Below are 26652 nucleotides of genomic sequence, written 5' to 3'. Positions count from 1 at the left end.
TCTCTGTGTCAACCGTCAAGGCCTAGGTCCCAACACACCATACCAGTGAGACTCCTTAAAAAGAGAGTCCCTTGCCAATTGACAAGTTATGTGAAGACAACACTAAGCTTGGCTCCAAGTTGGCATAAATGTCTGTGGAATGAGGGATGGAGCAGTACTAGCAAATGGGGCAACCCAGGCTCTGGAGAAATAACACCACCTTTCTAAGCAGCAGAATTATTTCTCAGGTAGCTGAATTCATTGATGTCCCCTCGGCAAGATATTGGGTACATTGGTCAGGGGTATAAATTATAATGACCCGAGCAAGACATACCGTTGACATTTTGCAGCAAACAGATGCAAAAGGCAACTGGATGTGGGAACACTCACAAATGGCAAGCTTGCTTTGGGAGGCAGCTGGAGGAACCGATCCTCGTGTGGAGTTGAACGTGTAGGAAAGTGGGGATTAATGTTCTGCAGCAAATTCTCACCAAGGACTCCCTCCTGTGATTGCAGAAGATTGGCTATTAACCGGGTGGGAAAGAAACCTGCTCTTCTTAAACGGAGAACCCCCTTCGGAGCCCACATTTACCTTAAATAAGAGTGTGCACTTTTAATTTTCCCAATGATATTTTTAAAGTTATTCGACTCAATTTTCTAGGTATTCATGAAATGGTTGCATTTTTATGGGTATATTTTCGTTTCAAGGGTAACGAGGTGACTATCTTGTCCTGGTTTGCCTGTGACTTTCCTGTATCCCAAACTGAAAGCCCTGCATCTTGGGGACCTTTTCAGTCCCACACACATGGAGGACGGCCAGTCATCCTAGAGGCAGCTATGGTGGGAGCTGTTATTGCTAGTCAGACATCTATGGATTTACTGAGTCACTTTGGGCAAGTTGCTTGACCCGTCTCACCAGAACAATGTAAAAAGAATGCTGGCTTCCCAGGACGTTGTGTGGAATTCAGCAAAACAATAGTGGCCATGTGCGTAGTAGATGGGCAGTACATTTTTTTTTTACACAAATATAGTTTTTCTATCATTCTGGCTTTTCCACTTTAGCATTTTTTTTTTAAAGCGAACCCTTGATGGAATAAGTGGGAGACTTACCCTCCGCAAACCCTTCAGCACTTTTGCTTTAACCTTGCGTAGACTGTCTCCTTGGCTGCGCAGTGTGATCCGGAAGGGAGCCCCACATTCACTTTTGATCGTGTCCAGAGCTGAGGGCTTGACATTTGCCTGGCAGCCCAGGCCAGCCAGGAATGCCTGTGTTTTTCATGGGAGGAGAGGGGACAGCCCTGGCTTCTCACTCTTGGTGTCAGATTCGGGTCACCTGGAAGTCAGCATTGGCCTGGAGCTCCCCGTTTCAGAAAGCTGTTTGGAAACACTCATGGTCAGTGACCAGCAGGAGCACATTCCAGTACTGACCTGGCGTCCAGCAGAGCAGGAGAGGAGGTCACTCAGCCTTAGATATGAATATAGGGAAGAAGACAAAGGAACTTTCCAGAGCTTGCTTCCTAACACTCAAAAGTGAAAAAACGTGCAGTTTTAAAGGAACTCCTTCCTCTTTTCTCACAAGGCTACACACAGGAATCTCTCTCTCCTGAAAAAAAAAAAAAAAAAGAAACGTATTTGGAAACTGTAAACCCATTATTTTTCTCAGGTTGGTTTTGAGGCCTTGAGAATAAGAGCAGGCTTTTTTGCCTACTTAGAAGGTAGGGATGAACCTGAACAGACGTCAGTTTCTTTTCTTGGGCCCCAAAACTTGGAGTCATCCTTAACTCCTCTGTTCTCTCACATGTCCAGAATATACTTCTCTCCATTGCCAGTGCTGCCACCCTGGCCAAGCCACCATCATCTTTTGCCTGAAAAACTAGATGTGGCCTCACATCTGGTCTCCCCACCCTTACCCTCCAGCCTCATGTCAACAACCAAAATGGTCTTTGTAAGACGGAGGTCAGATCATGCTTCTGCCCCACTCTGAATCTTGCTGTGAGTTCCCATTTCACCCTGAGTAAAAGCCATAGTCCTTACAATGACTGACACATGGTCTTTCTGCAGCCCCCCATCACCTCTCCAACCTTACCTCCTGTGACTCTCCCACTGGTCTCCCGACTTGTTCCTTGAGCTACCAGGCATATTTCTGATTAGGACCTGGCCCTGGCTGTTTCCCTCCCTGGCATACTCTTCTGCTTAGTGCATCCTCTCATCTCCTTCCAGGCTCTCCTCAAATCTCACTTTCCAGAGAAGCCACCACCAACCACCCTGGTCCGTGTACTGCGACCTGGCCTGGCCCCTCCATATACTCCCAGCCCATCTACTCTGCTTTTCCTCTTTCCCCCAAGTCTTGCTACCAACACAGCATATCATTTCTGTATTTCTTTGCTTTAGTGTCATATATCAAATGTTCATCAAGGTACAGGGGAAAGGGGATGGGCAGATCTGAGTTCAAATCCCACCTCTACCACCATTTATTCCCTGTCTGATTTGTAGAAGTATCTCTCAGAGGCTCAGTTTCCTCATCTGCAAAATAGTAATAATGAATTCACTCAGCAAGTAATCAGGGAGGACCAGCACTGTGAAAGGCATTGGGGAAGAAGAGCTGAATAGGTGATTGTAAAGAGGATTAAATGCACATGTGCGTATCATATACCTGGTAGAAAATTTGGCATGTATTTGGTGTTCATTAAATACAATTCCCTTTTTGAAAAACTTGAATTATACCTTTTATTAGTTATCTTCTCCTTTTAGTTCATACCATTTTCCTTTAGTGCTAAGAAGAGCAAACTAGATTAGAATGCACACACTCACACACACACGTCATTGAACCACAGTAGGATTTTTGGGAAAAGAGCCTGGAAGAGCTCCAGGAGAGTCCAAGAGTCTCCTTATATATGCAGATCATAGTGTACACATTTTATTTAAATAGAAACTCTGTAGCTTTTATCAGATTCTCCAAAAGAGCCCTTGATCCATAAAAGTTTAAAACCACTCTAAAACCCCATGATTGGTCCACTATTCTGGGCTTCTCTAAACAAAGATTTGTAGTGGAAACTCTGAAATGATGATTAATTCCAGGGTGGAAGGTGGCTTTTGTGTGGTATGGGTGCTGAGCCCCGAGTTTTCTGGGTGGTGAGAGGAAAGCCTGTATATGTCAAGGTCATTGCCTTTTGAATCCCTGGTGCCGCTGGAATTTAAAAGCTTGCTCCGACGTGGATGAAATCAGCCCTGATATGGCTGGGATGACAGTGTGAGAAGTGTAAGCACAGGTGTTATGAAAGCTTCATTAATCTGGGTTGAGTAGAGATCACAGAGGGCAGAGCCCCTCGGGCCCTCTGCATAATTCCGTGTTCTGATTTGGGAAGCCTGAGAAAAGGGCTGTCCCAAAGGGAGATAAATGCAAAAGCATTGCTGTTATTATTATCATTATTATTACTATCATTATTATTTGTGTTATCAACACGGAGCCTGCTGGCTCACTTAGCTCTGTGCATTGTTGTCGGCTCTGTCGCATTTCACCTCAGCTCCCATCCTTGTCTCTTCATTTGCACGTATCATTCCAGAAACACACTTTCTTTTCATTTCTTGCAACAGAAAAATTAGATGAGAGGAATGAGGGAAGTTTAAAAGACAAGAAAACAGTGCCACGGAAGAATTTTGTCCTGCCTTAATGAAGGAAGCCGGTACCATTTTTTACTGTGGTCTCTCCTCTGGAGGAAAATGCTGCAGAGGCAAAAGCAAGACCACGGAGTGGGTGAGAGAGGGTTTCCTGGGTGTGTGATATGCGGGGTTTCTTTCTGGAGTCCCTCACTGTGTGTTCCCTTTGGTCGTTGGAAACCCTTGGGAAGAGAGCATGCCTCCCTGGGGAACCGGTGTGGTACAGGGCATGGCTGTGCTGTGGCTTTCTGAAGGTGAGGCTCTATTTAGACCTTCAAATGAATGACCGACGCAGTTCCCGTAATGACAATTATAGGTTCTTCCCCCCCCCAGCTTTACTGAGGTATCATTGACCAATAAAAATTGTATATATTTAAAATGCACAATGTGATGTTTTGATATATGTATACATTATGAAATGATTACTACAATCAAGCTAATTAACATACCCATCACTTTACATAGTTACGTTTTTTTGGTGGTGAGAACACTTAAGATTTACTCTCTTAGCAGTTGAACTCATAAAAGCAGAGAGTCAAACAGTGGCTGCCAGGGATTTTGAGGGGGTCAGGGGAACGGGGAGGTGTTGGGCAGAGGGTACAAAGTTTCAGTTATATGGGGTGAATACATACTGGAGATCTAATGTGTAGCTTGGTGCCTATAGCTAATACTCCTGTATTGTATACTTGAAAATTGCTAAGAGACTAGCTGTTAAGTTTCTGGAAGGACACTGCAGGGTCCTTCTTATTTCAGCATATTGCCACTGTCTGCAGGTACGGTCTTGGGTCAGTGGTCAGGTCTCTACTCTCCTACTTTCCTCATTCTCATCTATAAGGCTACTTAAAGATGGCTTGAAATGGTCTGCAATTGCAAAGTCATTGTACCATTGTCAGAGGGCTATTTGTTAATCACATATGTAGAGTTAGCCTTCCAACTTACACGAAAATATCTACTTTTGAAAGACACCGTAGTAGGTAGGCTAATGACAGGCTTCAGTTTAAATCCAGTTCTGCCACTTACTAGCTGACTGCGGGCAAGTTAAGTTTCCCTGTGAAGGTTTCATGGGTTGTCATGCTTGCAAAGAGGGTGATACATACTACATCCAATAAACAGTAGCTATTATTATTACTATACTACTACCATTACTATTACTAACTCACATTGGTAGCAAATATTTATTTTTGGGGAGAGGAGAGACTTGGATATGTCCTTTGGACACTACACAGGGTTAAGCCTGCCCTTTCAGTAACAGTGAAGGCTCTGTACGCACATGGCCTTTTAGAGCTATATTTTGACAACTGCTCAATTAGCCAGATAGCTGAAAACTATGTCAGCCATGGTCCCGATGCATTATTGATGTTGGCCCTTTTCTTTCAGCTGCATTGCCCGGTCCTTGTCCGCGGAGAACAGGAAGGGTATTCTCTCTCTCTTGTGTCCCTTGGAGGCAGGCCAGAGTGGAATCCTTCTCCAAAATGTTACTTCCCTTCAAAGGTGAAAAGCATGAGTCACAGCTGGTCGTCCCCCTGGGTTATTTCCGCGCTGCCCCTCCTCCGCACCACTCCCCCCCTGCACCGTTTCATGGGTGATTAAGGACAGGCAAGCGCGCTCCTCTGGGAGTGAGGACAGAGCCGGCGATGCAAAGAGGGATTTTCCTTCGCTGAGCAAACACCGGGCTACGTCACCGAGTCTCTGGGGCGCTATCAGTTGCTGCGGTGAAAGCGCCTTCTGAGGGGATATCGATTTGGCGAGATGGTTAGCAGCAGCTGGCACAAATGGAGCCTCCTCGCCGCTGCGGGCTTCTGGCCACCTTGGCGGACCTGGCCAACGAGAAAAGCGTGTCCCGAATGTTTGCAAATGCCAGGAGAGATGGGCTCAGCCAGGGGCACCAAATGACGCGGCGCCAGGCTGCTGCCAAGATGCCCAGAATAATGCGTTCACACGTACTTTCGGAGAGCAAACTCTGATAAGCACTCAAATTTAAGCACCTGCTTAATTGGTTTAAAAAAAGAGAGAGAAAGAGAGAGAAAAGTCCAATTACTACATTTTCGGAAGTGGTTTTTCATTTTTTTTTGCCTTTAAATTTCCGCGGCCTTTTTTAGGAGTGGTTTTTTTCCCTTTCTTCTCCCCCCACCTCCTTTCCTTTATGTTTTAAGTGGTTTATGATGATGCATTTATTAGTTGTGGCTTCCGGGGCTAGATAGTCACTGTGGGAGGTAGGTGATCGCTGAAATTTTAATCAAATTTATAATCAAATTGAATGCTATAAGTCTCCCTGCCAATATTCTGACATATGCACATTTTCATTTTGATGAGAATGTTGTTTCTAAGAGCCATAGTTATCAAATAAAGCTCCCGAGGTGACCAGTAGTAAATGACCAGCCCTCTGTCAATAAACCCTTAACCAAGTTTGATTTTGCTATGGGAGGTGGAGGGATTTTGAAAAGGTCATGCATGCGTTAAAATTTCCTCTCCGACCAGCTGGTTCTAGAACAGAGAGATGGATAAATCCTGCAGTAAATGAATAGGAAATGTGGCCGCAAGTCCCAGACAGTAGTAATATCTTCAAGAATTGCTTGGAATGGTTTCTGATAGATTGGGTCATGAATAGAATAACAGTATATGGGAAATTATTACTGTGATCATTAAAATTGGAACCTCCACGGCAAATGAGACTGATTTCTGCCCAGGTTGGAGAGGGTACTCCTGCTACGTTGTGTGGATGGTTGAGGTGTGGGGACTGATTTTCACAAATGCTCTTTGTGCCTGAGTGGGCACGGGAAGTAGGAAATGGAATCTTTGTTACCTAGAGACTGATGCAGAAGGCTGTGTTTGGTTTGCCCATAGTGAAAGCAGAATGGCTGCTGACGGGATCTTAACTGACGCGTTTGGAGCTATATTCAAGGACTCAGCACTCTTTCTTTTCGATGCTTTGGTTAAAATTTTCAAGTGCTTGCGAAATCCCATTGAGGGGAATTATTTTCATTTCTTCACTTACATTTAGCTCAGGCAGTGGTGAAGTCACAGAACTATATCTGTGGGAGTCCATCCCGTTCTATGGTGGTACCTGTGGCCCACAGGGCTTTTAGAGCCTCTGGCTAAGATTTGCTTTGCATGCTAATTGCTTTTCAATTGTGCCCGTAAGTTTTCATTCCTCTCTGTAAATCAGGTCCCACTCCCTGCTTATAGGAGTCTGCTTATATCTCAGAAGTAGAAATATAAGCATATGCCAACTTCTGATGAGTCTGTCAGTCTGTATGTATGAAGGATTATGGGCCAGATCAGGGTGCCTTCAGGGTCTTTTTATTAGCATGAATCTGTCAAAAGTGTATGGGTGGAAAGCATTCACGGAGATATTATTCTTTTATTCTTCTGGGTCTTAAAAATCCTTTCACTTCTGAGAATCAGAGGGAATAGAATGGGCCATTTAGGTGTCCTGGAGGGCAATTTTGAAAATGTTGTCAGGAGTATTTTCCCTAATTTCCCTTGTTGTCCTTAATCACACAAAAAGTAATGTTTCACTTTTCTCAAGGTATAGCTGCCAGATAACTGAAAATTAACCCTTTATGCACCAAAATGTAACCTGGCCAGCGCCTTACTGCCTTTCCCCAAACAACCCCAAATTAGCTTCTCGTCTAGTTGAAGATTTATTTATTCCCATGTCTCAGGTTTGCTCTTTGAATATAGTTCCTATGGCAGGAATCATTTTGGACCATAAATGAAATAAATTTCATAGTCCTTCTCTGAGAAGCCCAGTTGGTCTTGGGCCTGTTGGTCTGTTATGCCCTCAGGGACAGTGGTGGACAGGACCCTTGTGATCTCTGCCATCTGGGACACTAGTCTAGTGAATCCTGTAGTAACACTACCAACAGGGAAATTAGTTCATCATCACTGATTGGATTAGTTCAGTAGTGTCACTGTGGGTTTTGGATGCTGGAACTCATGGGTCTAAGAATCTCTCCTCAGTTCAGGTCACTTTTTTTTTAAAAATAAAGTTTATTTATTTGAGAGAGAGAGAAGGAGAGAGAGAGAGAGTGTGTGTGGAGGGAAGGGCAGAGGGAGAGGGAGAATCCTCAAGCAGACTCCTTGCTGAGCTCAGAGCCTGAAGTAGGGCTAGATCCTAGGACCCTGAGATCATGAACTGAGCCAAAATCTAGAGCAGGCCTCTTAACTGACAGCCCCACCCAGTGCCCCAGGTCACTTTTTGAGATCATTTAGCATCTCTGATTAAGCCAGGGGGGCGTTCTTACTCCTTTCCAACCATTCTTCACAGAGCAACCATAGTGACCCTTTACAAACACATCTTGGAATCCCTAAGTGATTTCTCCTTGGACTTCAGGTGAAAGCTGCCCTTAAATCTGCCCTCAAGGCTCTACTAAGGCCCTACCTGGCTCCTCCTCCCATTCACCCCGGGCCACTCTGCCCTTTGCCACATCACTCCAGCCACAACCCAACTGCCTTCAAGCTCCTTCCTGCTTCAGAATCTTTGCATATGCTGTTCCCTCTTGTCAGAAATGTTTTCCTCCATTCTGTTAGCTGCATGAATTCTTTATCTCCTTCAGGTCTTGGCTCCGATGTCGCCTGCTTAGGAGGCCATTCTTGACCACCTAGGTGGATTAAAGATGGCTCTAAAATCTACGTTACTTTCTTCCCTCCCCTCCCCCCGAGCCTTGGGAGGTAATGTTTATCTCTCCTCGCCTTGAATCAGAGCTAGCACCGTGATTGCTTTAACCAACCAAATGCAGTGGAAGTGATGCTGTGTCAGTTCTGGCCCAGCCTTTGAGAGGAATGGCAGCTTCCTCCCTCTTGGAATGCTTGCTCTTCCAAGCCAAGGCCCCACGTGTGCATGAAACCATATTGAACAGTATGGCCCCAGGTGCCATCTGACTGCAAGTGCATGAGAGACCCCAAACAAGACTAGTGGAAGAACTGCCTGGTCAACCCCCCAAAATCATGAGAGGCAAAAAGTGGTTGCTGTTGTTCTGAACCACTACATTTTAGAGGGTGGTTTGTTATATAGCAGTAGTTGGCTCATGCCAACTTATTTATAAATAGGCCCCACCCCTATTGTTTTCTGTACGGGACTCTGTTTATTGTCTTTTTAGTACTTGTCATGATTTATGATGATGTATTTATTATCTGTTTCCCTAATTAGACTGACATTCCATGGGGCAGGCACTGGGCTTTTTACTGACCACTGCATACCTACTATCACAGAGTGCCTAGCCCATCGTAAGCGCTCAGCAAAGTTTGTTGCATGAATGAATGGATTTTAAAAGTCCTAGCATTTGTTTGTGAAATTATGTCTGTCACCCCCCCCACCCATCCCCTGCCTTGCTACAGAGACAAGAATCTGCAAATCTTTTTCTCTCGTGGCAATTCAAAAGCAATGTTAGGGAAAAAAAAAGTTTTTATCATTCTTTATAAATTATACTTGTTAAATCACAATTCTGCTTTGCATCTACTATGCACCTGCGCAACAGATTTTAATGATTCCCTACCGACAAGAGCATAATAGGACTGAGCTTTCGTATGGTAGCCCTGGCCCCCTCAATCGGCATGTCCAGCCTTTGCCTGCTGTCCCTTCCCGGGTCCCCTACACCAGGCACACTGATTTCTTGCCATCACCTGTGTCACCACATGCATTTTCACTTTCCTGGAGTTTCTCTTCTCTGGTTTTTTTCTTTGGGAAGCCTTTGTCAATGGCCTCTGCTTTTAGTGGGCATTCCTTCTTCTTGCCTGTGAACAATCCATTAAACCACATCCTCGGATGGGAGTAGGAGCCATTCTCGAGATTTGGGAAGGAGGCTCAGGGATAATGGAGCCCTGGGACATACCTTCTGGTCTCAGCTCTGCCACTGGGCCTTCTGCACTGGGCCTTATCAAACCTGGTTGGGCTGCTTGTTCCTCTCAATAAAAGCATCGTGGTTAAAAGGATTGCTAAGGTCCCTTTCAGCACTGGGGCTTTCCATATTCAAATTTGCTTTACAGCCATAGGAAGAACAACCCACTGATTTATGTGCATTTGGGTCAGAATTTGGCTGACTGCAGCATCAGCAGTTTTCCATGAACGAAATTTTCAATTTCATTAGTACAGCCACATTAATTCTGCTGGGCTGGCCCCATGTTCTGAGAGGCAGAGCGGCCACGAGGGCCAGGAGTCAGGAAGCCATGTACTGTCATGCTACCTGGCCACCAGCTGGAGGGTAGACCAGCAGAGGGAAGCCAACAGACCTCCTGGACCTCATCCACTTCATTTCTAAACTGGGGATAAAAATAATGTATTTAGCTCACTTCGGGATCGCTTTGAGGAACTCACTTGTATAATAATGGCAATGCTTTGGTAGGCCATTACCAAACTGTTATTGAAACAAAATTATTGGGGTATCTATTTATCAAGATAAAAAGTCTCCTTACATTTACCTCAGGTGCCCTGCCCACTCCAAGGTCCTGTACCATTTCCATTTTCCTTGCCTTCATGTTCTATTGGATGGATGGGATGGGGGAAGCACTCTGCTATGTTATGAGAGCTTTCAATGTTTAAGGCACGGGCCATACATTTTTTTTTTTAGACTACTTAACAAAATCCTCTATGGAAGTTCTATTAGTCAGGATTTTTATGGTTGTCAGTGACAGAAATCTGATTCAAGTTGTTTAAGTGAAAAGAACATGAGGGGAGGGGACATTTATTTGGTTCATATAACTTAAAAAGTCCATGGATAGCTCTGGCTTCAGGCGTTGCAGGATCAAGGGGCTCCAAAGATCCTTTAACATTTGTTTCTTTCTGTCTTTAGCTATTCTCTCTGCTTTTCTCTGTGTTGGTGTCATTTTTCTGGTATACTCACTCTACATGGTAAAAGGATAACCCCAGGCCAAGATAACCTCGAGCTTTATAATGTTGTCTTAAAGGAAAGACAAATAGACCCTCTCTCTTTCCCAGTGGCCATATCAAGTCTCTCATAAGGAACCACTATTAGATCTGCTTTAGTTACATGTCACCCTTTGGTCACTTTGTTCAGAGATACAGGGTGGATTGCTCTGACTGACCAACTGAAGTTATGTTTATTAGAGTCAAATCTAGCCAGTGGTCAGACTCCAGATTTCCCTGTAGCTTTTTGGGGGGCCCATGAAAAGCTTGGTTATCCTAGGCCAGGCTGTGGGTCTCAAAGGTATGTGAGAACTGAAAAGATCTGGAAGTCACTGAGCCCAACTGAGCCCATGGCCAGAGAAGGGAAGTGTCTTATCCTGGGTCCCATGTGATTCAGTGCTATGCTTAGTCCTCTTCTTGCTGTGCCACCTCCACTGGAAGCATTACATGAGTTTGTCACAGCAACTGAAGGATCCCACCAGAGGGAGGGGTGGAAACTGGATCACAAGCGGGTTCCGTGAGACCACACCTGAGCTGGGGCTCTATCCTATTTCTTCTCCTGTCTGCTCTCCCTAGCCCTCTCGGCCAAACTCTGGATAGCTGAGATGGTGGCTGCTCAGAACTCCATTTCAGATGGGCCAGAGAACAGGAGTCCTCTGGGCTTACCGGTTCACTCCTCTTCCTGTACTTTCTTTTTCCAGTAGAGGTGGTTCCTGAGACAGAGTCTGCCCCAAATTATAAAACCAAAATGAGAAAGTGTCAAAGGGAGAGAAGACAGTGTGACTGTCACCAGAGAGGCCCCTTGCCGGAAAGGGAAGCCGATGGGAGAGAAGAGCCTCTGTTGACAGTGTGTTATGGGGCTGGCTCATATCTGGTGTGAATGGGAAGGAGGAGCTGTGGCGCCTGGCAGTGCTACTTGCCATATCCTAAATGCTTCTCCAGAATTTCCCCCTCAACAGACTCTCTGGATGATGCCACTGCCAAATCATGAAAAATGTAACAAGGGCGCTGGTTTGCTTCGTGAAGGTCAAAGCAAACAGTCTTAATCTCAAAGCTGGAAGATGGGTGTTCATGGGAGAAAATGGTGTGCTTTTTCTGATTTTGTCTCTTTCCTTTGTGCAACTCTTCCTTCTTTGTAGGTTGAGGAGCTTGTTTGTATTTGATAGTTGGATTCCTCTTATGGAGCCCTGGTTATCCTTTGCCCCATGGTTGTTGCATAAGCCCATGGCAGGTTCCTGGAGAGCTGACTTCAGCGTCTGCTATGTATTCAGGGCAGTAGGTACCCTCGACATGTGACCATGCTTTCCTCCACCTAGCATCACCCCCTGTTCTCCATCATCTGGAGAGAGCCTGAGTTTCTTCCATGACCACAAAGTCTGGCTCCCTTTCAGTGTTTTCTCCAGATCGTCTTAGTCATGCACTTACAGTCAAGCCATCTAAAACTGTTGCTGCGCAGCTGTACCCTCCACGCCTTCTCGTGCTTCTGTGTTTCTTTTCATGCAGTGTGCTCTTTCTGGAATTTACCTGCCTTCATTCATCCTCCATGTAAGCAACTTCAACTCATCCGTTTTCAAGATCCGGTTTGAATGTCACCTCTGCTTTCCTAATCCCCCTCCCCCCAGTATCAGTGACCCTTCATCTGTGTTTCTACAGCCCCACCCTCTCTGTTATATACCCTTTTACTTATCTTTTTATGTGTCTGCAGGGAGGTGGTATAACAGGGAAAGGAACAGGAGCTTTGCACTCTGATCTGGGTTTAAAACCTGGCTCTGCCATTTATTAAGTGTCTGTCTTTGCAAAAGTGATCTGACCTTTGGGAGCCTCTTCTGTCTTTACTTGTAAATGGGCATGATGAACTCTTCTGAAGTGTTTTGTTGAGGATGAAATGAAACAACCTGTGAGGTACTTAACGTGGTGCTTGGCATATGGTAGTGTTCAGTAACTGGTAAGGCTACTGATTGTAGTTATTACGATTGTTATTGGGTCGTGAAATCTTAGAGATGAAAGGGACCTGAGGGGTCATTCTTATGTCTACAAAGTCTGATGCCTACTCTCTTGTCTGATAGTCATCCAGCTTCTCCTTGAACTCTGCCACAGACAGGGAGTTCACTTTCTCTCTGATCTTATGATACTTAATGCTGATTATGCAGAGGCTTGCTAGTACTTAGACTAAGTTACTCTGTGTTTATTTGGGGACCTGTTTTAAATTGGCAGTTATATTTATGTATATATGTATATGTATATGTATGTGTATATGCATTACATATTTATGTATGTATGCATGTCTATATATATATTTAGTGATGTTTCACCATATAAGATTTCCTAAAAAGTCTTATTGAAAAAGCTGGGTAAGGAAGTCACAATGGAAATTAACCTCCCAAGCGAAGCTGTGAGTGGCTTTGCATTTTCTTAGATCTTTTGTTTCTCAGTGGGTTTGCATCTGTTTATTGCTTGTCTCTGAGTGGACTGCCCATGGAAATTGTGGCTTATAATGTTGCTGCAATTGTCAAGCATATCCTGTTTGTGATAGATAAAAAGAATAAAATCTGAGTGACATAATAACATGGTGCATCTAATAGTAGTAATACTTTATTGGCAGAGAGAAGACAGATTTTTCCTAATGCGGTTTAGAAAGAACCGTGGATTAGGAGCAGGAAATCCTAAGATAGTCTTAGGTACTTTGGGCTCAGTTTTCTCATCTGAGAAGTGGGAGTATTCGTCACACACAGATGGGATATAGAGAAGGCAGAGGTGAACTCTGTCTCTGAGAACGAAGCACTCCCCCACTTCCCCATTCAACCAGAGCAGCTCTTTCTTTAATTTTTCAACATGAGGTATGCATTGGAGTCCCTTATAAAATGTTATTCTAAATAAAATATTCTGTCGCTTAAAAAATTTGTAAACTTCTAAACCAGATTATCTTTAAGGTTCCTCCAGCCCCAAAAACTATATGTCTCTAAAATAAAGAAAAGTGATACATCCTTACTAACTTTCTGATGCATGTTCAGTTTTAAAAAATGAAACAAAATTACTTTTTAGAAACTTTGTTAAATAGTATTTTTTGTCTTCCCTCTCTGATTGGCTTAATTGCAGTGAAAGGCTGTTCCTTTTCTTTTTCTTCCAAAATTTGCTTTTCTCTGACTTAATCCAAATCCTACTCATATGACAAAAAGGTGATAGGTATGGTGGAAGGCAGGAAGACAAATACGCTTTATTATTCCCTTGCATCCTTTCATCCCAGGCCAGTCCTTGGAGAAACCGTACCATAATTGAAATATGTTTTCAGCAACATGCATCTATCTCCCTTTTCAGCAATTCCTTTCCCCCGTTCTCTCCAGATGACCTCGCAGAATCATAAAGATGGAACTAAGATGTAAAAAAATCTTTATACCTGAATTCTTTACTTTAACCATGTGGAAAATGGGACCCTGTGAGGGGGACAGATTTGTACTGGGTAGGGTAATGAGCCATAACTCAAATGCTGGTCTTTTCCAGGTCAGTTCATTTTGTAGTAGGTCTGGATAACCTCCTGTGCTTTAGCTCTTACTGTAAAATAGGGACGATAAGAATAGTATTTGCCTCTTAGAGTTGTTGCTAGTATTATGTGAGCATAGAACCTTAGAGCAGTGTTTGGAATATAGATAGTTTTGGATACCTGTTTGCTGTTACTCTCATTACTACACTTCCATATTCTGACAGCAGGCTGCCCAAGGTGCACAAAGATGGTAATCTAATTTGGGGACCAGGTTGCCTCCCATCTTGCATCCCCAAAACAAGTTATTAAAATAATGTCTTTTTTTTTTTTTTTTTTTTAACATCCAGTATTAGCAGGTTACTGCTCCCTGCTGGGTGACATTGGGTAGGTAATTGGTTCTTTTCAGATAAATGAATTTCATGTTAACATGTTGGCTGCTTAATGCTATCTTTGGTAGTAATGTGTTAACTCAGTGATAATGTGTGTGCTTCCAGAAAATCAAGGACTGACTCTAATGCGATGCCTTCAGATTGTGTGGTAGGTGAGTGTGTAAGTCCTTTTCAATCAGATAGGTCGGTCATCTCACCTTGAAGAAGGTACCTTCTTCCACTGGAATGAATGGGGCTAGTCATGCCATCCCCATCACTCTCACCTCTAATTTCTGGAAAGTAAATGCCAGCTACCAAATGGGTGAGCATTTAGGATCTAGACACTATATCATTGTATTCCTTTATAAGGTCATATGAATGTAATTTTACAGGAACAATGAAGAAAAACTAGCTCTTTACCTCTATCTTACTTTTGAGAAGCAGGCATATAACTGATGGCTAGCCAGAGGATGCTGGGAGTGTGACTGAAAGAATCTGCCAGGGAGGGAAATATGTTGTGGGGCAAGCTGCACCCAGAATCTCAGGAACCCTGAGTCCCAGCTTTGAAATGGCCCTGGGAGGTGGTAGTGGCATCATCTAGATGGGAGTTTGACCACCAGTTCTGTGATGTCGGGGCTGCAATCAACTTGAGCCAGGATCTTCTCTTTTTCTGTCTTTAGTCTCTCTCTTAATCCCCCCCTTCCTCCTCCCTTCCCAGCTCCATACCTTGTCCCATTCTTCCAGAGCACAGTGCTTTATTGACATTGTGAATGACCCAGGGGGACACAGGGAGTTGCCACTTCGTGGAGCTGAAACTCTTTGCCAGTCTCAACGCCTGCCCAACCATCAAGCCCTGCAGGGACCCCTTGAGGAATATGTGGCATTAATGGGTGGAAACTCCTACCTCCTCACCGTTGGTTTATATTTTCCTTACCCGGCACCAATTCCCCCATCCCCCGACCATGGCGGGGTAGGTGGGGAGGGAGGGAGAAATGAACTCTCATTAGCAAGAACATACCAGGACTTTCTAAGTGTGATGTGTGATTACTTTAATCCCTACCAATTGCTTTACTGTTTCAAAATGGAACCGGCTCTCTGGCGGGCGTGTAGGTGAGCCCCACCTGAGAGCTGCCAGCACGAACTCCGCGGAAGCTCGCCTCGCCGTTCAGCCCACAGCCTCCTGGGGGCCGCAGCCCTCGGTTCCCTGGGACTGAGCGCGGGGCGCCTCCGGCCGTGTTTTGTGCGCGCCGGGGCGGTGCGTGGCGCGGGGCTCCGGGTCCGAGGCCCGAGCCCGGCGAGCGTGTGCCCCGCGGACGGCGCTGCCCGGTGCGCCCCTCCCTTCGCGCTCGCGGGTGTCAGACCAGATGCCAGCCCCCGCGCGCTGACAGACGACTTTTCTCAGTTGTCAGTTTTCTTGCTTGTCAGCAGAGCTACTGGTAAGTGAAAGAAAACAGAGACAGGGCGCGAACGCGGCGAGGCAAGGGAGAGAAGGGGTGGGACAGGAGGAGGGAAGCCGCGGGGCGCCCGAGGCTGGGGGGGGGGGAGCGCGGGGAGTGGGGTGCTTGGCCTCCGGGTCGGACCACCCCGCCCGCACCAGCTCCCCCTTGGTGCTTCCCCTCCCCTGTTTCTCCTCGCTCGGTCTCCCTTTCTCCCCCAAATCCTTCAGCTGCTACACCGATTGCTTCTGTGGCTTTGTTTAAAAAAAAAAAAAAAATCCGAATAGGTCCGAGGTGCTTTCTCCTGGAGTAGAAGCACAATCCCTATTCCTCGGTATTAGCTCGGGACCATGGCTGGTTCCCGCAGCTGCCTCCGGGAGGCACCTGGGCCGGGGATCGCCCGCGCTGCGAGCCCGCAGTAAGTCCGGGTTTGTGGGCGCAGAAAGGAGGAGCGCACGCAGAAAGTGACAGGCAAAGGCGCGCTGCGCCCGGCTGGGGCTCGAGGGCCGGACCGGCGAGGAGGCAGGGAGGGACAGCCCAAACTCTCACAGCCTCACTCCCAGTGATAACCTGCAGCTATGGAGTCGCCAACCAAGGAGATTGAAGAATTTGAGAGCAACTCTCTGAAATACCTGCAACCCGAACAGATCGAGAAAATCTGGCTTCGGCTCCGAGGGCTGTAAGTAAATCTGTTTACTTCTCCTGCCCCGTTTCTCTCTGCAATCGGTATCTTAAGTATCCCGTTACAGCCATGACTGCTCACCCCCTTCCTGCAGGCCCCTTTAAATACAGCCCTAGACGTTCCACAACTGCTTCTCTGTTAATTACAGTCACTGCTACCTTTTTTTTTTTTTTCAACCGAGACTTGTTTCTTTGAGTGTTTTAGAATGCTTTGCTATTTCCAAAGCATACTTTCTTTGGGGGAAGAGGAGATGCCTTTAGATTTCAGTTGTAGTAGCTCAATATCCATGGAGATGTTTCTGGTCCTTTTTGCCCAAGGAGAAAAGTCTGGGGACTCAGGCTACAGACTATTAATCAAAGGAAGATATTCTCTGCAAAATACTTGCAAACATCTTGGCAGGTGGTCCAAGAACTTACCAACAGTTCAAATTCAGCATTCATTCTGGCTGCTAAATTTTCCTCTCCCTCGCCTCGCCTAGTTCAACTTCTGATATTTTCTTAGGATTCTTTCTATCGGGAAATAATTACTAGAAGGAAGGGCTTTTTTTGGAGAAAGTGGGGGTCAGAACCAATATTGGAGTTTCCTAGCAATATTGGAATAGTGAAATAGCATGTTTGCTTTCAGGACAGTGGCCAGAATTCTAGAGGGACTGATGGACAGAGATCTCTGAATTTCATTCACTTCATTGGGTTCTGTCTGGTTTGGGGTGCTGTGGAGAGGTGACCTGGAAATACACAATATTTTCTGTGAAAATGTTTCATAAACAATGAACAGCTGGTCACCCCAGTCAGGAAGCTCTAGTGTTAGCTGTACATTTACAGCTTGCTCCTCTGTTGACCAGGCAGATCCCTAAGACACCTTTCATTACTACTAGATACTCATTTCAGTAGACATTGGCATCAAATATCTAATGCAGTTAAAAAAGAAAAAACAACAGTTTTTCTCCAAGTATATCCTGCAGACATTCTGTTCCTTACGGACAGTGATGGGAATGTGACAGCTCCTTGGCAGTTTGTTTTGCTGTAGTTATTGTGTTTGAAAGCACATGCGCGCGCACGCACACATAGACACATGACCCAAAACAAAATAAAAAAGGCACTGAAATAAGTTAGCTTCATCTTAGAGGACAGCACATCCTGACTGGGATATTCCAAGTTTCTAAAGGGAAGTCATAGGTAGTATATGTTTCTTTAAGGGATCCCCATTGAAAGTGCAATTTATAAAAAGCCCTTCCATCAATCATCCAAGTGAGCTTCATTGTCACTGATCCACGTGGGAAACCCTGCCAAATAATATGATTTTTGAGTTGTCGGGCTGCTGCAGACAGAGGCAGTAAACTTACTTGGAGATCTTGTCTTTTTGGTTGGCAGGCGGTCCTGACCGTTGAGAAGCATGCAAGGTAGCCCCTCTTTCAGAGCAGTGTTTATAGTAAGCGTCTGTCATATGTATGAACACTACCTGTGATCATATTGGGGTGCACACAGAAACTTGTGTCTGCAAAGTCTGGGTCCGAGGTATGCAATGGCAAAGTGCTGTCAGGCAGGTCCCCTTGCTGTCTTGGCTGGAGGGACTCCTCTGCACACACTCAGGAGCTGCTTCTCTCTGGCTGCTTTACAATTACAACCACCTCCATGGAGCTACTCGGGCTAGAGAGGAGTGTTTGGGTAAATCAGCCAGGCTGAGCATGTGTGTGAAAAAGCATTTAGTGCTTATAACACACTGTCTTGTAGCTTTCTGCTTCCTATCTTTTAGGCTTCTCTCCCCAAGATGTTGGGGTGTGATATAACCACATTTTCGTTCTCTCGTCTCTTGCATCTACTCAGCATCTGGTGACTTTGAACATAAAAGGTGTGGGTTGGTTCTTCTCCAAGTGTGTTGTTTTGAATTCCTCTCTTTACCCTTCCTACTGAAATGCCCTGCCTAACAGCAATCCGGGGAGATCTGTTGCTCCACTTTCTATTTTGAAAAGGACATGTTACTGTCATTATTATGACATATATATATGTGTGTGTGTGTGTGTGTGTGTGTGTATATGTGTATGTATATATATATATATATATATATATATATATATATATATTTACTACTGTTAATGGTTCTTACTGCCACTTAAAGAAACCCAAAACAGTAGTGCTATGATAAGTTGCTAAAGACTCTGGAAACCAAAGGCATGCTTATTTATACCACTTGGAATAACACTCTTGCAGTTCACAAAATAGAAACCCATAGGAGGTGGAAGGGTATGTTTCTGTTTGTCCACACAACAGACTGTCAGTAAGAGAGAGGAAGCAGCCCTTTCAACATTTTAGAAAGACCCAATAGCCACAATTGGATTTCCACTATTACCATGACTCCCTTATAGAAAGAGCTTTGTAGGCAACCACAGATAGTCAAGAACTTGGTTCAGTTTGAGAGCCATCTAAGTTGAGGAGTTGATTGTCTCATACCTGGACTGTTCAATGGCATCAGTCTTCTTGTCAGTATCTTCTCTATTCAGTCTACTGTTGAATTTTTCATCTCCCCCATTAGAATTTAAGTTCCTTGAGGATGGGCACCTTGTGTGTCTTATTGCTGTACCTCCAGGGCATAGAGCAGGGTCTGGTACACAGTAAGTGTTCAATCAATAGGTGATGATAGAAACATAAAAAACCACATATTGAACTTTTTAATAGTCAAATGAAGATAAATATATATTGGGGTCAGCTTATAGGCCACATGACCTATCAACAGTATTCCATGAAGGAGATGGGAGTCAGGTTTTGTTAACATTGTTACCCAGGTTGGGCACAGAAATCTAAACTGAAGTAGGAACAGGGTAAAATGTGGGAAAGCCATAACCCAGGGCTGAATCCCACTCTTTGGTTTACCTAGGTTCTCTTTTTCCCTCCCCATATCCTCTCCTCTTTTGTGCACTGGCCAGGAGGGGTCTTTACCAGCAGGAAGAGGATTGTTGTTGCTGTTCTTATCTGCCAAGAATCTACAGCGTAGGAGAATATAGGGGATGGTCCTGTGTGTGTTACAACCTTCACCCATCCCCCTTCCATGCTTTGTTTCCTTTCTTTTTTTTAAAGATTTTATTTATTTGAGAGAGAGAGAGAGAGAGAGAGAAAGAGAGCATGAGTGGGGGGGAGAGGGAGAAGGAGAAGCAGACTCCCTGTTGAGCAGCGAGTCCAGTGGGATCCCCTGGGATCATGACCTGAGCCCAAAGCAGAGGCTTAACCAACTGAGCCACCCAGGAGCCCCCATGCTTTGTTTCTTTTCTCTTGCACATCTCACCACCTGGATGCTATGTATTTTATTTACTTGTAAATGTATTTTGCGTAGGTATTTATTTTATTTACTTATTATGTACCTTATTCACTTATTATGTTTATTATCTATCTCCTCCAGCTAAAGTATAAACTTCAGGAGGACATAGTTTTTTGGTCTGTTTGGACACTGGTGTATCCCCAGCACTTGTAGGACTGTCTGGTATATAGTGAATTATCAATACGTATTTGAAACCTAGAGCTCATTCACGTATTTCTCTGGGAAAAAATTGGGAAAAACTCTTAATGTAGCCTTGTAACAACATCAAGATGCTAATAACACACTGACTATCAGAAATGTGAATTTTAAACACTGTCTACCCCTGTTGAGATTGCAAAACCCTGCAAGCCTTGGTGTTTACTATAATTATGACTCTCATCTCCCTTGAGCGAGGTGCTGAACACCAGTGCATAGAGGCCGACTGTGATTTGAGGCTTGTGGTGTTCCTCAGCCTCCCTCTGCAGCCCTGCCACCCTCTCATACCCACATTCACGTTTCTCCAAGACGGGAGGAAACAAATACTGCACACCTGAGCTTTTTAATGATCTCTGTCAAAGGGATGCTGTCCGATTACGTTTCTCTCTCTCTCTTTTTTTTTTTGTTTTACCCATTTCCATTTCAGTAGACCTCGGTTGTCCCCCAGTGCTGTCCTCATACCGCTTTCTTTATAGAGTGGGTGGAATTTGTAAGAGCCCCTCCCAATGGCTGTTTTGTCAGGGAATCTTCCAATCAGGAAAAATATGATAAGGGCAGCACTTTATTCCTCTGGTGATGTAGGGGAACCTCAGGGCTGCATAGGTTTGAGTCATGACTTGTACTTTGGGTCCTAACCAAGAGTTTTCGTATTGCCAGCGTGGTTTTTGTTTGTTTGTTTTTTAAATTGGGAGCAAGCCAACAGCTTTCAGTTACTCCTCACCATTTATTGTCACAGTTGTAATTAAGCCTATCATGTATTTATTTTGCCCAACTATGAAGTGGTCATTATAATAAATTTTATGCTTATATAACACTATGAAGATATTTTTTTTTTGCATTATCTAAAACAATGTTATGATATAAAGGGAGGTAAATGGCTATTAAGGTAACGGACTGGGACTACTGTTTTCATCTATTCGGTGAGCTTTCCCACTCCCTAATGTGGTAACAGACCCTGCCTCCCTCCACCCCCTACCCCTGCCTTAGGGATGAGTTCAAGGACCACTAAGGCTGGCCAGTCTTAGAATTTCACCCTAGAGGCAGCAGTGGTAGGTCTCAGGTATGGCAGGGACACCAAGCAGGAGCCATAGAGTACTGAGATTGCTCTCTTGGCCATTGGGGAGAGTTGCTTTCCCTTCTTCTGGGTTTTCCTGGTGCCTGCCACTGGTTCTACTTCCTACTTCGTGGAGAAGACCTTTCTGTGATAGGAGACAGGAGAACCAACACTCAGAGAAAAGCAGAGGGGAGAACATGGAATGGAAATCCCGGGTCTGCTCCCAGAGGCCCCAGTTTCCGCACTTGTTTCTCTGATTCTGTGCTTGCCCAGCTACAGGACCAGTCGGCCTGTTTCTGCTTAGGTTGCTTTGATTTTGGTTGTCTCCAAGAGTCTTCACTAATACTCCTCTGAAGCGCAGATAACTTAAGTGACTCTTCCAAAGATGTGGGGGAAGGCCATAGGCAAAGAAGCCTGCATCTTTGCCTTCATATTTCTTATTTAATTAAGCCCTCTTAGGCTGTATTTTCTCTGTATTCATCTGAAATTTTTAATAGTGCCATCAGTGTTCAGGCAACATTCGTTTACTCAATTAACATTTACTGAGTGTCTATTATATGCCAGGCACTTTGATAAGCTCTGGGTGTGCAAAAGTAGACAAGATACCTGCCCTTCAGCCCTTGCCAAGCTAGAAGGAGGGACTGAAAGGAAAAGCGGGAAGTGCTGACTAGAGTTACAGAGGGACGCACAGGGAGCTCCTCCACCTGGGATGGCCGGAGAAGGTGTCACAGACTAGCAGTGAACTGCAGATTTATTCTAGCAGAGTCCATTAAGAGTCACAAGGAAGAAAGTTGCATGGATTCTTTTCATTCATATCAGCTTTCTGCAAAGATGCAAAGAAGTCTTTGCAAAGATTCAAGGAAACAAGGAATCCTCTAGTCAGCCCAGAATAAACCAGCCCAGAATTCTGAGCTGATTTTATGGAAAATTGGAAGAGCTGCTTCTACTTACTAGGGATATAGTCTGAGTCCTGGCGCCCTTCTCTATGCTTATCTCTCACTGATAATTCCCAAAAGGGGAGGGTGTGGTTGGGTCGTTTGCTGTCATCTAACGTTGAGTTGTTGGACAGAAATCTCTCAGGTCACCTCAAAAGCAGTTGTTCCTCAAATTGGTCCCTGGTCTCTCAGGGACCTCACAGGGTTACCTTTCCCTATGAATCAATTCCCAAGAACCTTAGTTACTTTCCTGGAGAGGTAGCTGTATGATATCCTCTTGCAGCTTATGGAGTACAATATTGAGGGATAAATAAAAGCTAATGAATGGAGGTAACAGAGTTTTGCAGAGGTACAGAGGTATGGGAGACATTAGCATGTTGAGGAGGAGTGAAAGATAATGTTGGAAAGGAAGGCATGGGCCAGGTAGTGATACATGGAATTTTTAAAAATTTGCTTTTTGTTTTACTCAAAACTATCCATGCTTATAATTTAAGGAGGCAAGTATTTGAACACATTTTACATTACACATACGCGAAAGTGTGTTCTACTCTCCGCTCATCTTGCAGAGAATCTTTTTTATTTTGATACATGTAATTTTAAGGAGTTTACATTTTATCCCTTGCCTTATAAAGAATTGTTAAAAGACTTTAAGCTGGAAAGGAAAAATTGAGACTTGAATTTTAGGATGGGCTCTTCTGGAAGAAATGTGGAGGGCAGACTGGTGATGGAATTTGAGGTCTGGAGACCGGTTGGAGAGGATTCTTGAATTTAGGGTAGTGCCACTTAGTTTTGGAGGGGAGAGACAGAGAGAGAGAGAGAGAGAGAGGGAGAGAAGGAGAAGTTGTTGTCCAAGTTTGTTTTGGCTTGGATGTCTTAGTTTGTTGCCATTTGCCTTGTTAGGGGCCATGGAGAGAAGAGCAGGCTTGGATAAAGCAGGATGATAAACTTGGGTTTAGATATGTTGAAATGGAGTAGCCTCTGGAAGATCCACATAGCTGTTGGTGATAGCAGTCTGGAAATGTGGAGAGACCTTTGGCCTGGAGCAGGGGGTCTGGAGAGTCATGGTTCTGAGGTAAAGCCTTGTGAACAGATGACTTAGGGAAGAGGGGCTTCCCGTGACTGTCACTAATAAAGCAATGACAAAAGAATAATCTAAAAAAATGATTTATTTCCTCCAGATTACATATTTTAGTGTATTAATACGTCCTTCCACTGTCTCATTTAATTGGCAATGTCAAGTGGCTCAGCATCTTTTTGTTGGACTCCTATTATATACCAGATACTAGGAGCTTTGGAAGAGATATAGAAATATCAGGAGTAAAGCCCTGCTCTCAGGAAATTGCGAGTCTAGTTAAGGAGACAGATAATTCTTTATACATGTGAAAAATTAAAAAAAAACAATAAAAGTATGCACAATAATTAATTGCTAAATGAGATTTATTGATATTGACAGTGTCCTAAGGTTCAGAGAAGGAAGACATTCGTGTGTGAGGAATTGTTTCTGTCTTTCTTTTCCTGGTAAAGATCAAGTAAGTCTCACCTGAATACTTTCCTAATGTATATTAAAGGGAAGGAAGAGGTGAATAGAAAAAGGGTAAATAAGTTCTTACACTTAGAATGAAATTTTCTGTACTTGAATACTAATGCAGTATATTAGTACATGATTGTTTGCTTAACCTAATTTAGTTGTGCTGACTTATTAGCTAATTACAACTCAGTATTTATCAGTTAAGTGTTTATTATTTTGACCAAGCTTTACAGCCTCTGTTGCCTGGGAAGCAGCCCTAAGCACAGAGATTTCTGCATTTCTAGCTCAATTTTCTATCTTTAATTTTCTTTGGCTCACAGAAGACGGCTTGGTTCCAGCTTTTTCATATGGGGGGAAAGTGCTCACCTGACCTAACTCATGGCTTTTCAATAAAAGACTAAGAAAAATAATTGTTGAACATGAGGCCCATAAAGGAGTCTGTAACGGCTTTGAGATTGGCCATCATAGTTTCTCATCGGTAATAAAAAATGAATTCTACAACAAATGAAATACTCTATTTCTGGAAAAAGTGTACTGAGTCCATGTAAAGCTTTGGTATTCTTCAGACTTACTGGCGTGTACTCTTCTGACAGCTCTTATTAAACAAAATAAACGAGGCTTCATGAGTGTAAGAAAAACCTAGTTGTTTCTAGGTTGTGAAATAATGAAAAGCTTAAGAGAATAATTCAATCAAGAAGACATAATTTATGATTATAAGGTAATGAATTTTATTTATATATTTGAATGAATACACATACATCTATATGCAGGAAAGTCATCCTTCACTCATTCACTAAGCACACATTTCCCTGGCACTTACCATGCACCAGGCTCTAGGGAGTGGGAAGCAAGATAAAGGCTCCCTTCCTTAGGGAACACTCAGTCTACTGGTAGAAGCAGATATTAAACATGTAATTCCACAAGTAATTATTTACAGTGATGAGTGTCACAAAGAACTATAGGGTGCTGTGGAAACATATGGGGGGCCCAAACCAGGTCTAAGAATCAGGGAAGGCTTCTCTGAAGAAGGGAGATTTAAGCTGAGCTATGAAGAACAAGCAGGTATTAGTTAAGTAAAGAGGTGAAGGAGAGCATTCTAAGGTATTCAAAGCCCAGGAAAACTGCATGTGTAAAGAGCCAAACGAACACGGAACCTCTGAAAAAAACAGGAGGACCAAGTGACTGTAGCCAAGACTCTATGGATACAGGAGGCTCAAGACACAGCTAGAGAGGGATCAGATCTTGCTCCTTATTTTATTTTATTTTATTTTTTATTTTTTCTTCAGCCAAGGCAGCAGAAGAGATGATTTACTATACACATGTTACATTGAGCCACAAATGAAAACAGAATTAGTCCCAAAAGTCATAGGCCCAGGGCAAAGGACCAAAAGGAACTGTTTTGGCATGAGCAAGGTGGGTCTCTCAAAGGTGGTCATTGTGATCAGGTGGTGATTGATGTTCTAGATCCATTGAATCAAACTCTAGAAAATAGGCATGCAGTCCAACAATTGGTACTAGTATCCTTGGCTTCCGGCTTTCCTTATCTCTGCTCCTGTGGCTTCTATGGGTGCATAAGCTAGCAGTTTGCTTGGACCTCTGCCTCATTTTCTTTTTGATTCTTTAGCCTGTGCATTTGCTTCTTCCTCTACTTGGCTCTCATGGTGTGGAAATTTCCAAGAAGAGGCGCTAAGGCCAAGAGACTTCTTCTTTTAGACCAGGGGGTTTTAGCAATGGGAAGCCATTGTAGGTCTATAGGGATGGATTTGAGAGATTTTCAAGAGGTAGACGCAACAGGACTTGGATGTGGGAAATGAAGAAGAGTGTGGAATCTAGGATAACTCCCAGGTTTTTTGCTTCATTCCCGGATGCTCTTTATGTACATCAGGACCACTGAGGGGGAGCAAGATTGCAGGTTTTGTTGTGCGTAGGAGCAGAATGAATGGAGATTAGAGATAATGAGTTCAGTTTTTGACATATTGAATATGAGGGACCTATAAGATGTCCTTGAGGAGATGTGGGAAAAGCATGAACAGTTGGATAAATGGGTCTGGAGATGAAAGGAAAGTTCTGGATTGGAGGTATAATGGATAGCCCAACAAAGTAAGAAGAAAAAAAATTGTATATTTGTGTATACACAGACATACACACGTAGAGAGAACACAGTTTAGTGTGACACCCTAAATAGTCTGACGGAAGGTGCCAGAAGACTGTAAATTTTTTTTTAAAGATTTTATTTTATTTTAAAATTTTTTTAGATTTTATTTATTTATTTGACAGAGACACAGCGAGAGAGGGAACACAAGCAAGGGGAGTGGGAGAGGGAGAAGCAGGCTTCCCGCGGGGCAGGGAGCCTGATGTGGGGCTCGATCCCAGGACCCCTGGACCATGACCTGAGCCGAGGGCAGACGCCTAACGACTGAGCCACCCAGGTGCCCCATATGGTAATTTTTTTTTAGAAGAATGTAAATTTATATATATTTTCTCACTGGCATTTTTTTGTCCAACATATGGGAAAGGCCAGCTAGCCATCAGTGTACATAGCTTTGCTTGGAATCCTTATATTGACTACTTGGTGCTATGCTCAACATAACATAGATTTGGAGCAGAGACAGAAACCTGGAGGGTAGACAGTATCATTCCTAGTATTCTAAGGGAAGAAAGAGACCATGACCCAAGAAGCCAAATGGATTGAGGCCCCCCATTACAGACCATCTGGGAAGACAGGGCATGAGCCAGGCAGTGAGACCCAAAGTGTGGAGCCCAGCCACCACTGAAGGGCCTGTTGAAAGTTGGCTGGGTGGGGGCTCTCTGGACTCTGCAGGAAGCTGTCCTTTGTCTCGGTTTGCCCAGTTGGTGCCTTGTGGGGACACTGCTGCCTCAGAGGAGCCCTGTGATGGATATACCAGGTCTCTGTCTCTTGGGGCAGTGCATAGGTCCTGCTCTGGCTCTCACCCTCCATACCACATGTACCTTGTTCACCGCCCTCTCCCTGTTCTTTTTTTTTTTTTTTTTTTTAAGATTTTATTTATTTATTTGACAGAGAGAGAGGGAACACAAGCAGGGGGAGTGGGAGAGGGAGAAGCAGGCTTCCTGCCGAGCAGGGAGCCCAACGTGGGGCTTGATCCCAGGACCCTGGGATCATGACCTGAGCTGAAGGCAGACGCTT

At 44.2% G+C, this 26652-nt stretch overlaps 1 protein-coding gene across 9 annotated transcripts in view; it reads left to right on the top strand.

Annotated features, from left to right (window-relative positions):
* PDE1C (phosphodiesterase 1C) overlaps positions 1-26652 on the top strand; it is a 648442-nt gene that overhangs the window by 300112 nt on the left and 321678 nt on the right. Inside the window, exons 1-2 of one of the 9 annotated variants that reach the window (XM_025873105.2) lie at positions 15476-15783; positions 16360-16462. The exons of 7 other annotated variants lie outside the window; for them this stretch is intronic. In XM_025873105.2, coding sequence (XP_025728890.1) covers positions 16362-16462 — 101 coding nt within the window. In that variant the 5' untranslated portion in view covers positions 15476-15783; positions 16360-16361. Of the gene's footprint in view, positions 1-15475; positions 15784-15827; positions 16463-26652 lie in introns of those variants that run through there. One more of the 9 variants, XM_073899041.1, reaches the window with a different exon arrangement.

The sequence above is a fragment of the Callorhinus ursinus genome, unplaced genomic scaffold (genome assembly GCF_003265705.2).
Source record: "Callorhinus ursinus isolate GAN/ISIS: 27379988/994484 unplaced genomic scaffold, GSC_fseal_2.0 scaffold12, whole genome shotgun sequence".
Taxonomy (NCBI): Eukaryota; Metazoa; Chordata; class Mammalia; order Carnivora; family Otariidae; genus Callorhinus; species Callorhinus ursinus.
The sequence above is the reverse complement of the archived record's forward strand: the minus strand, read 5'-3'. Positions and strand labels throughout refer to the sequence as shown.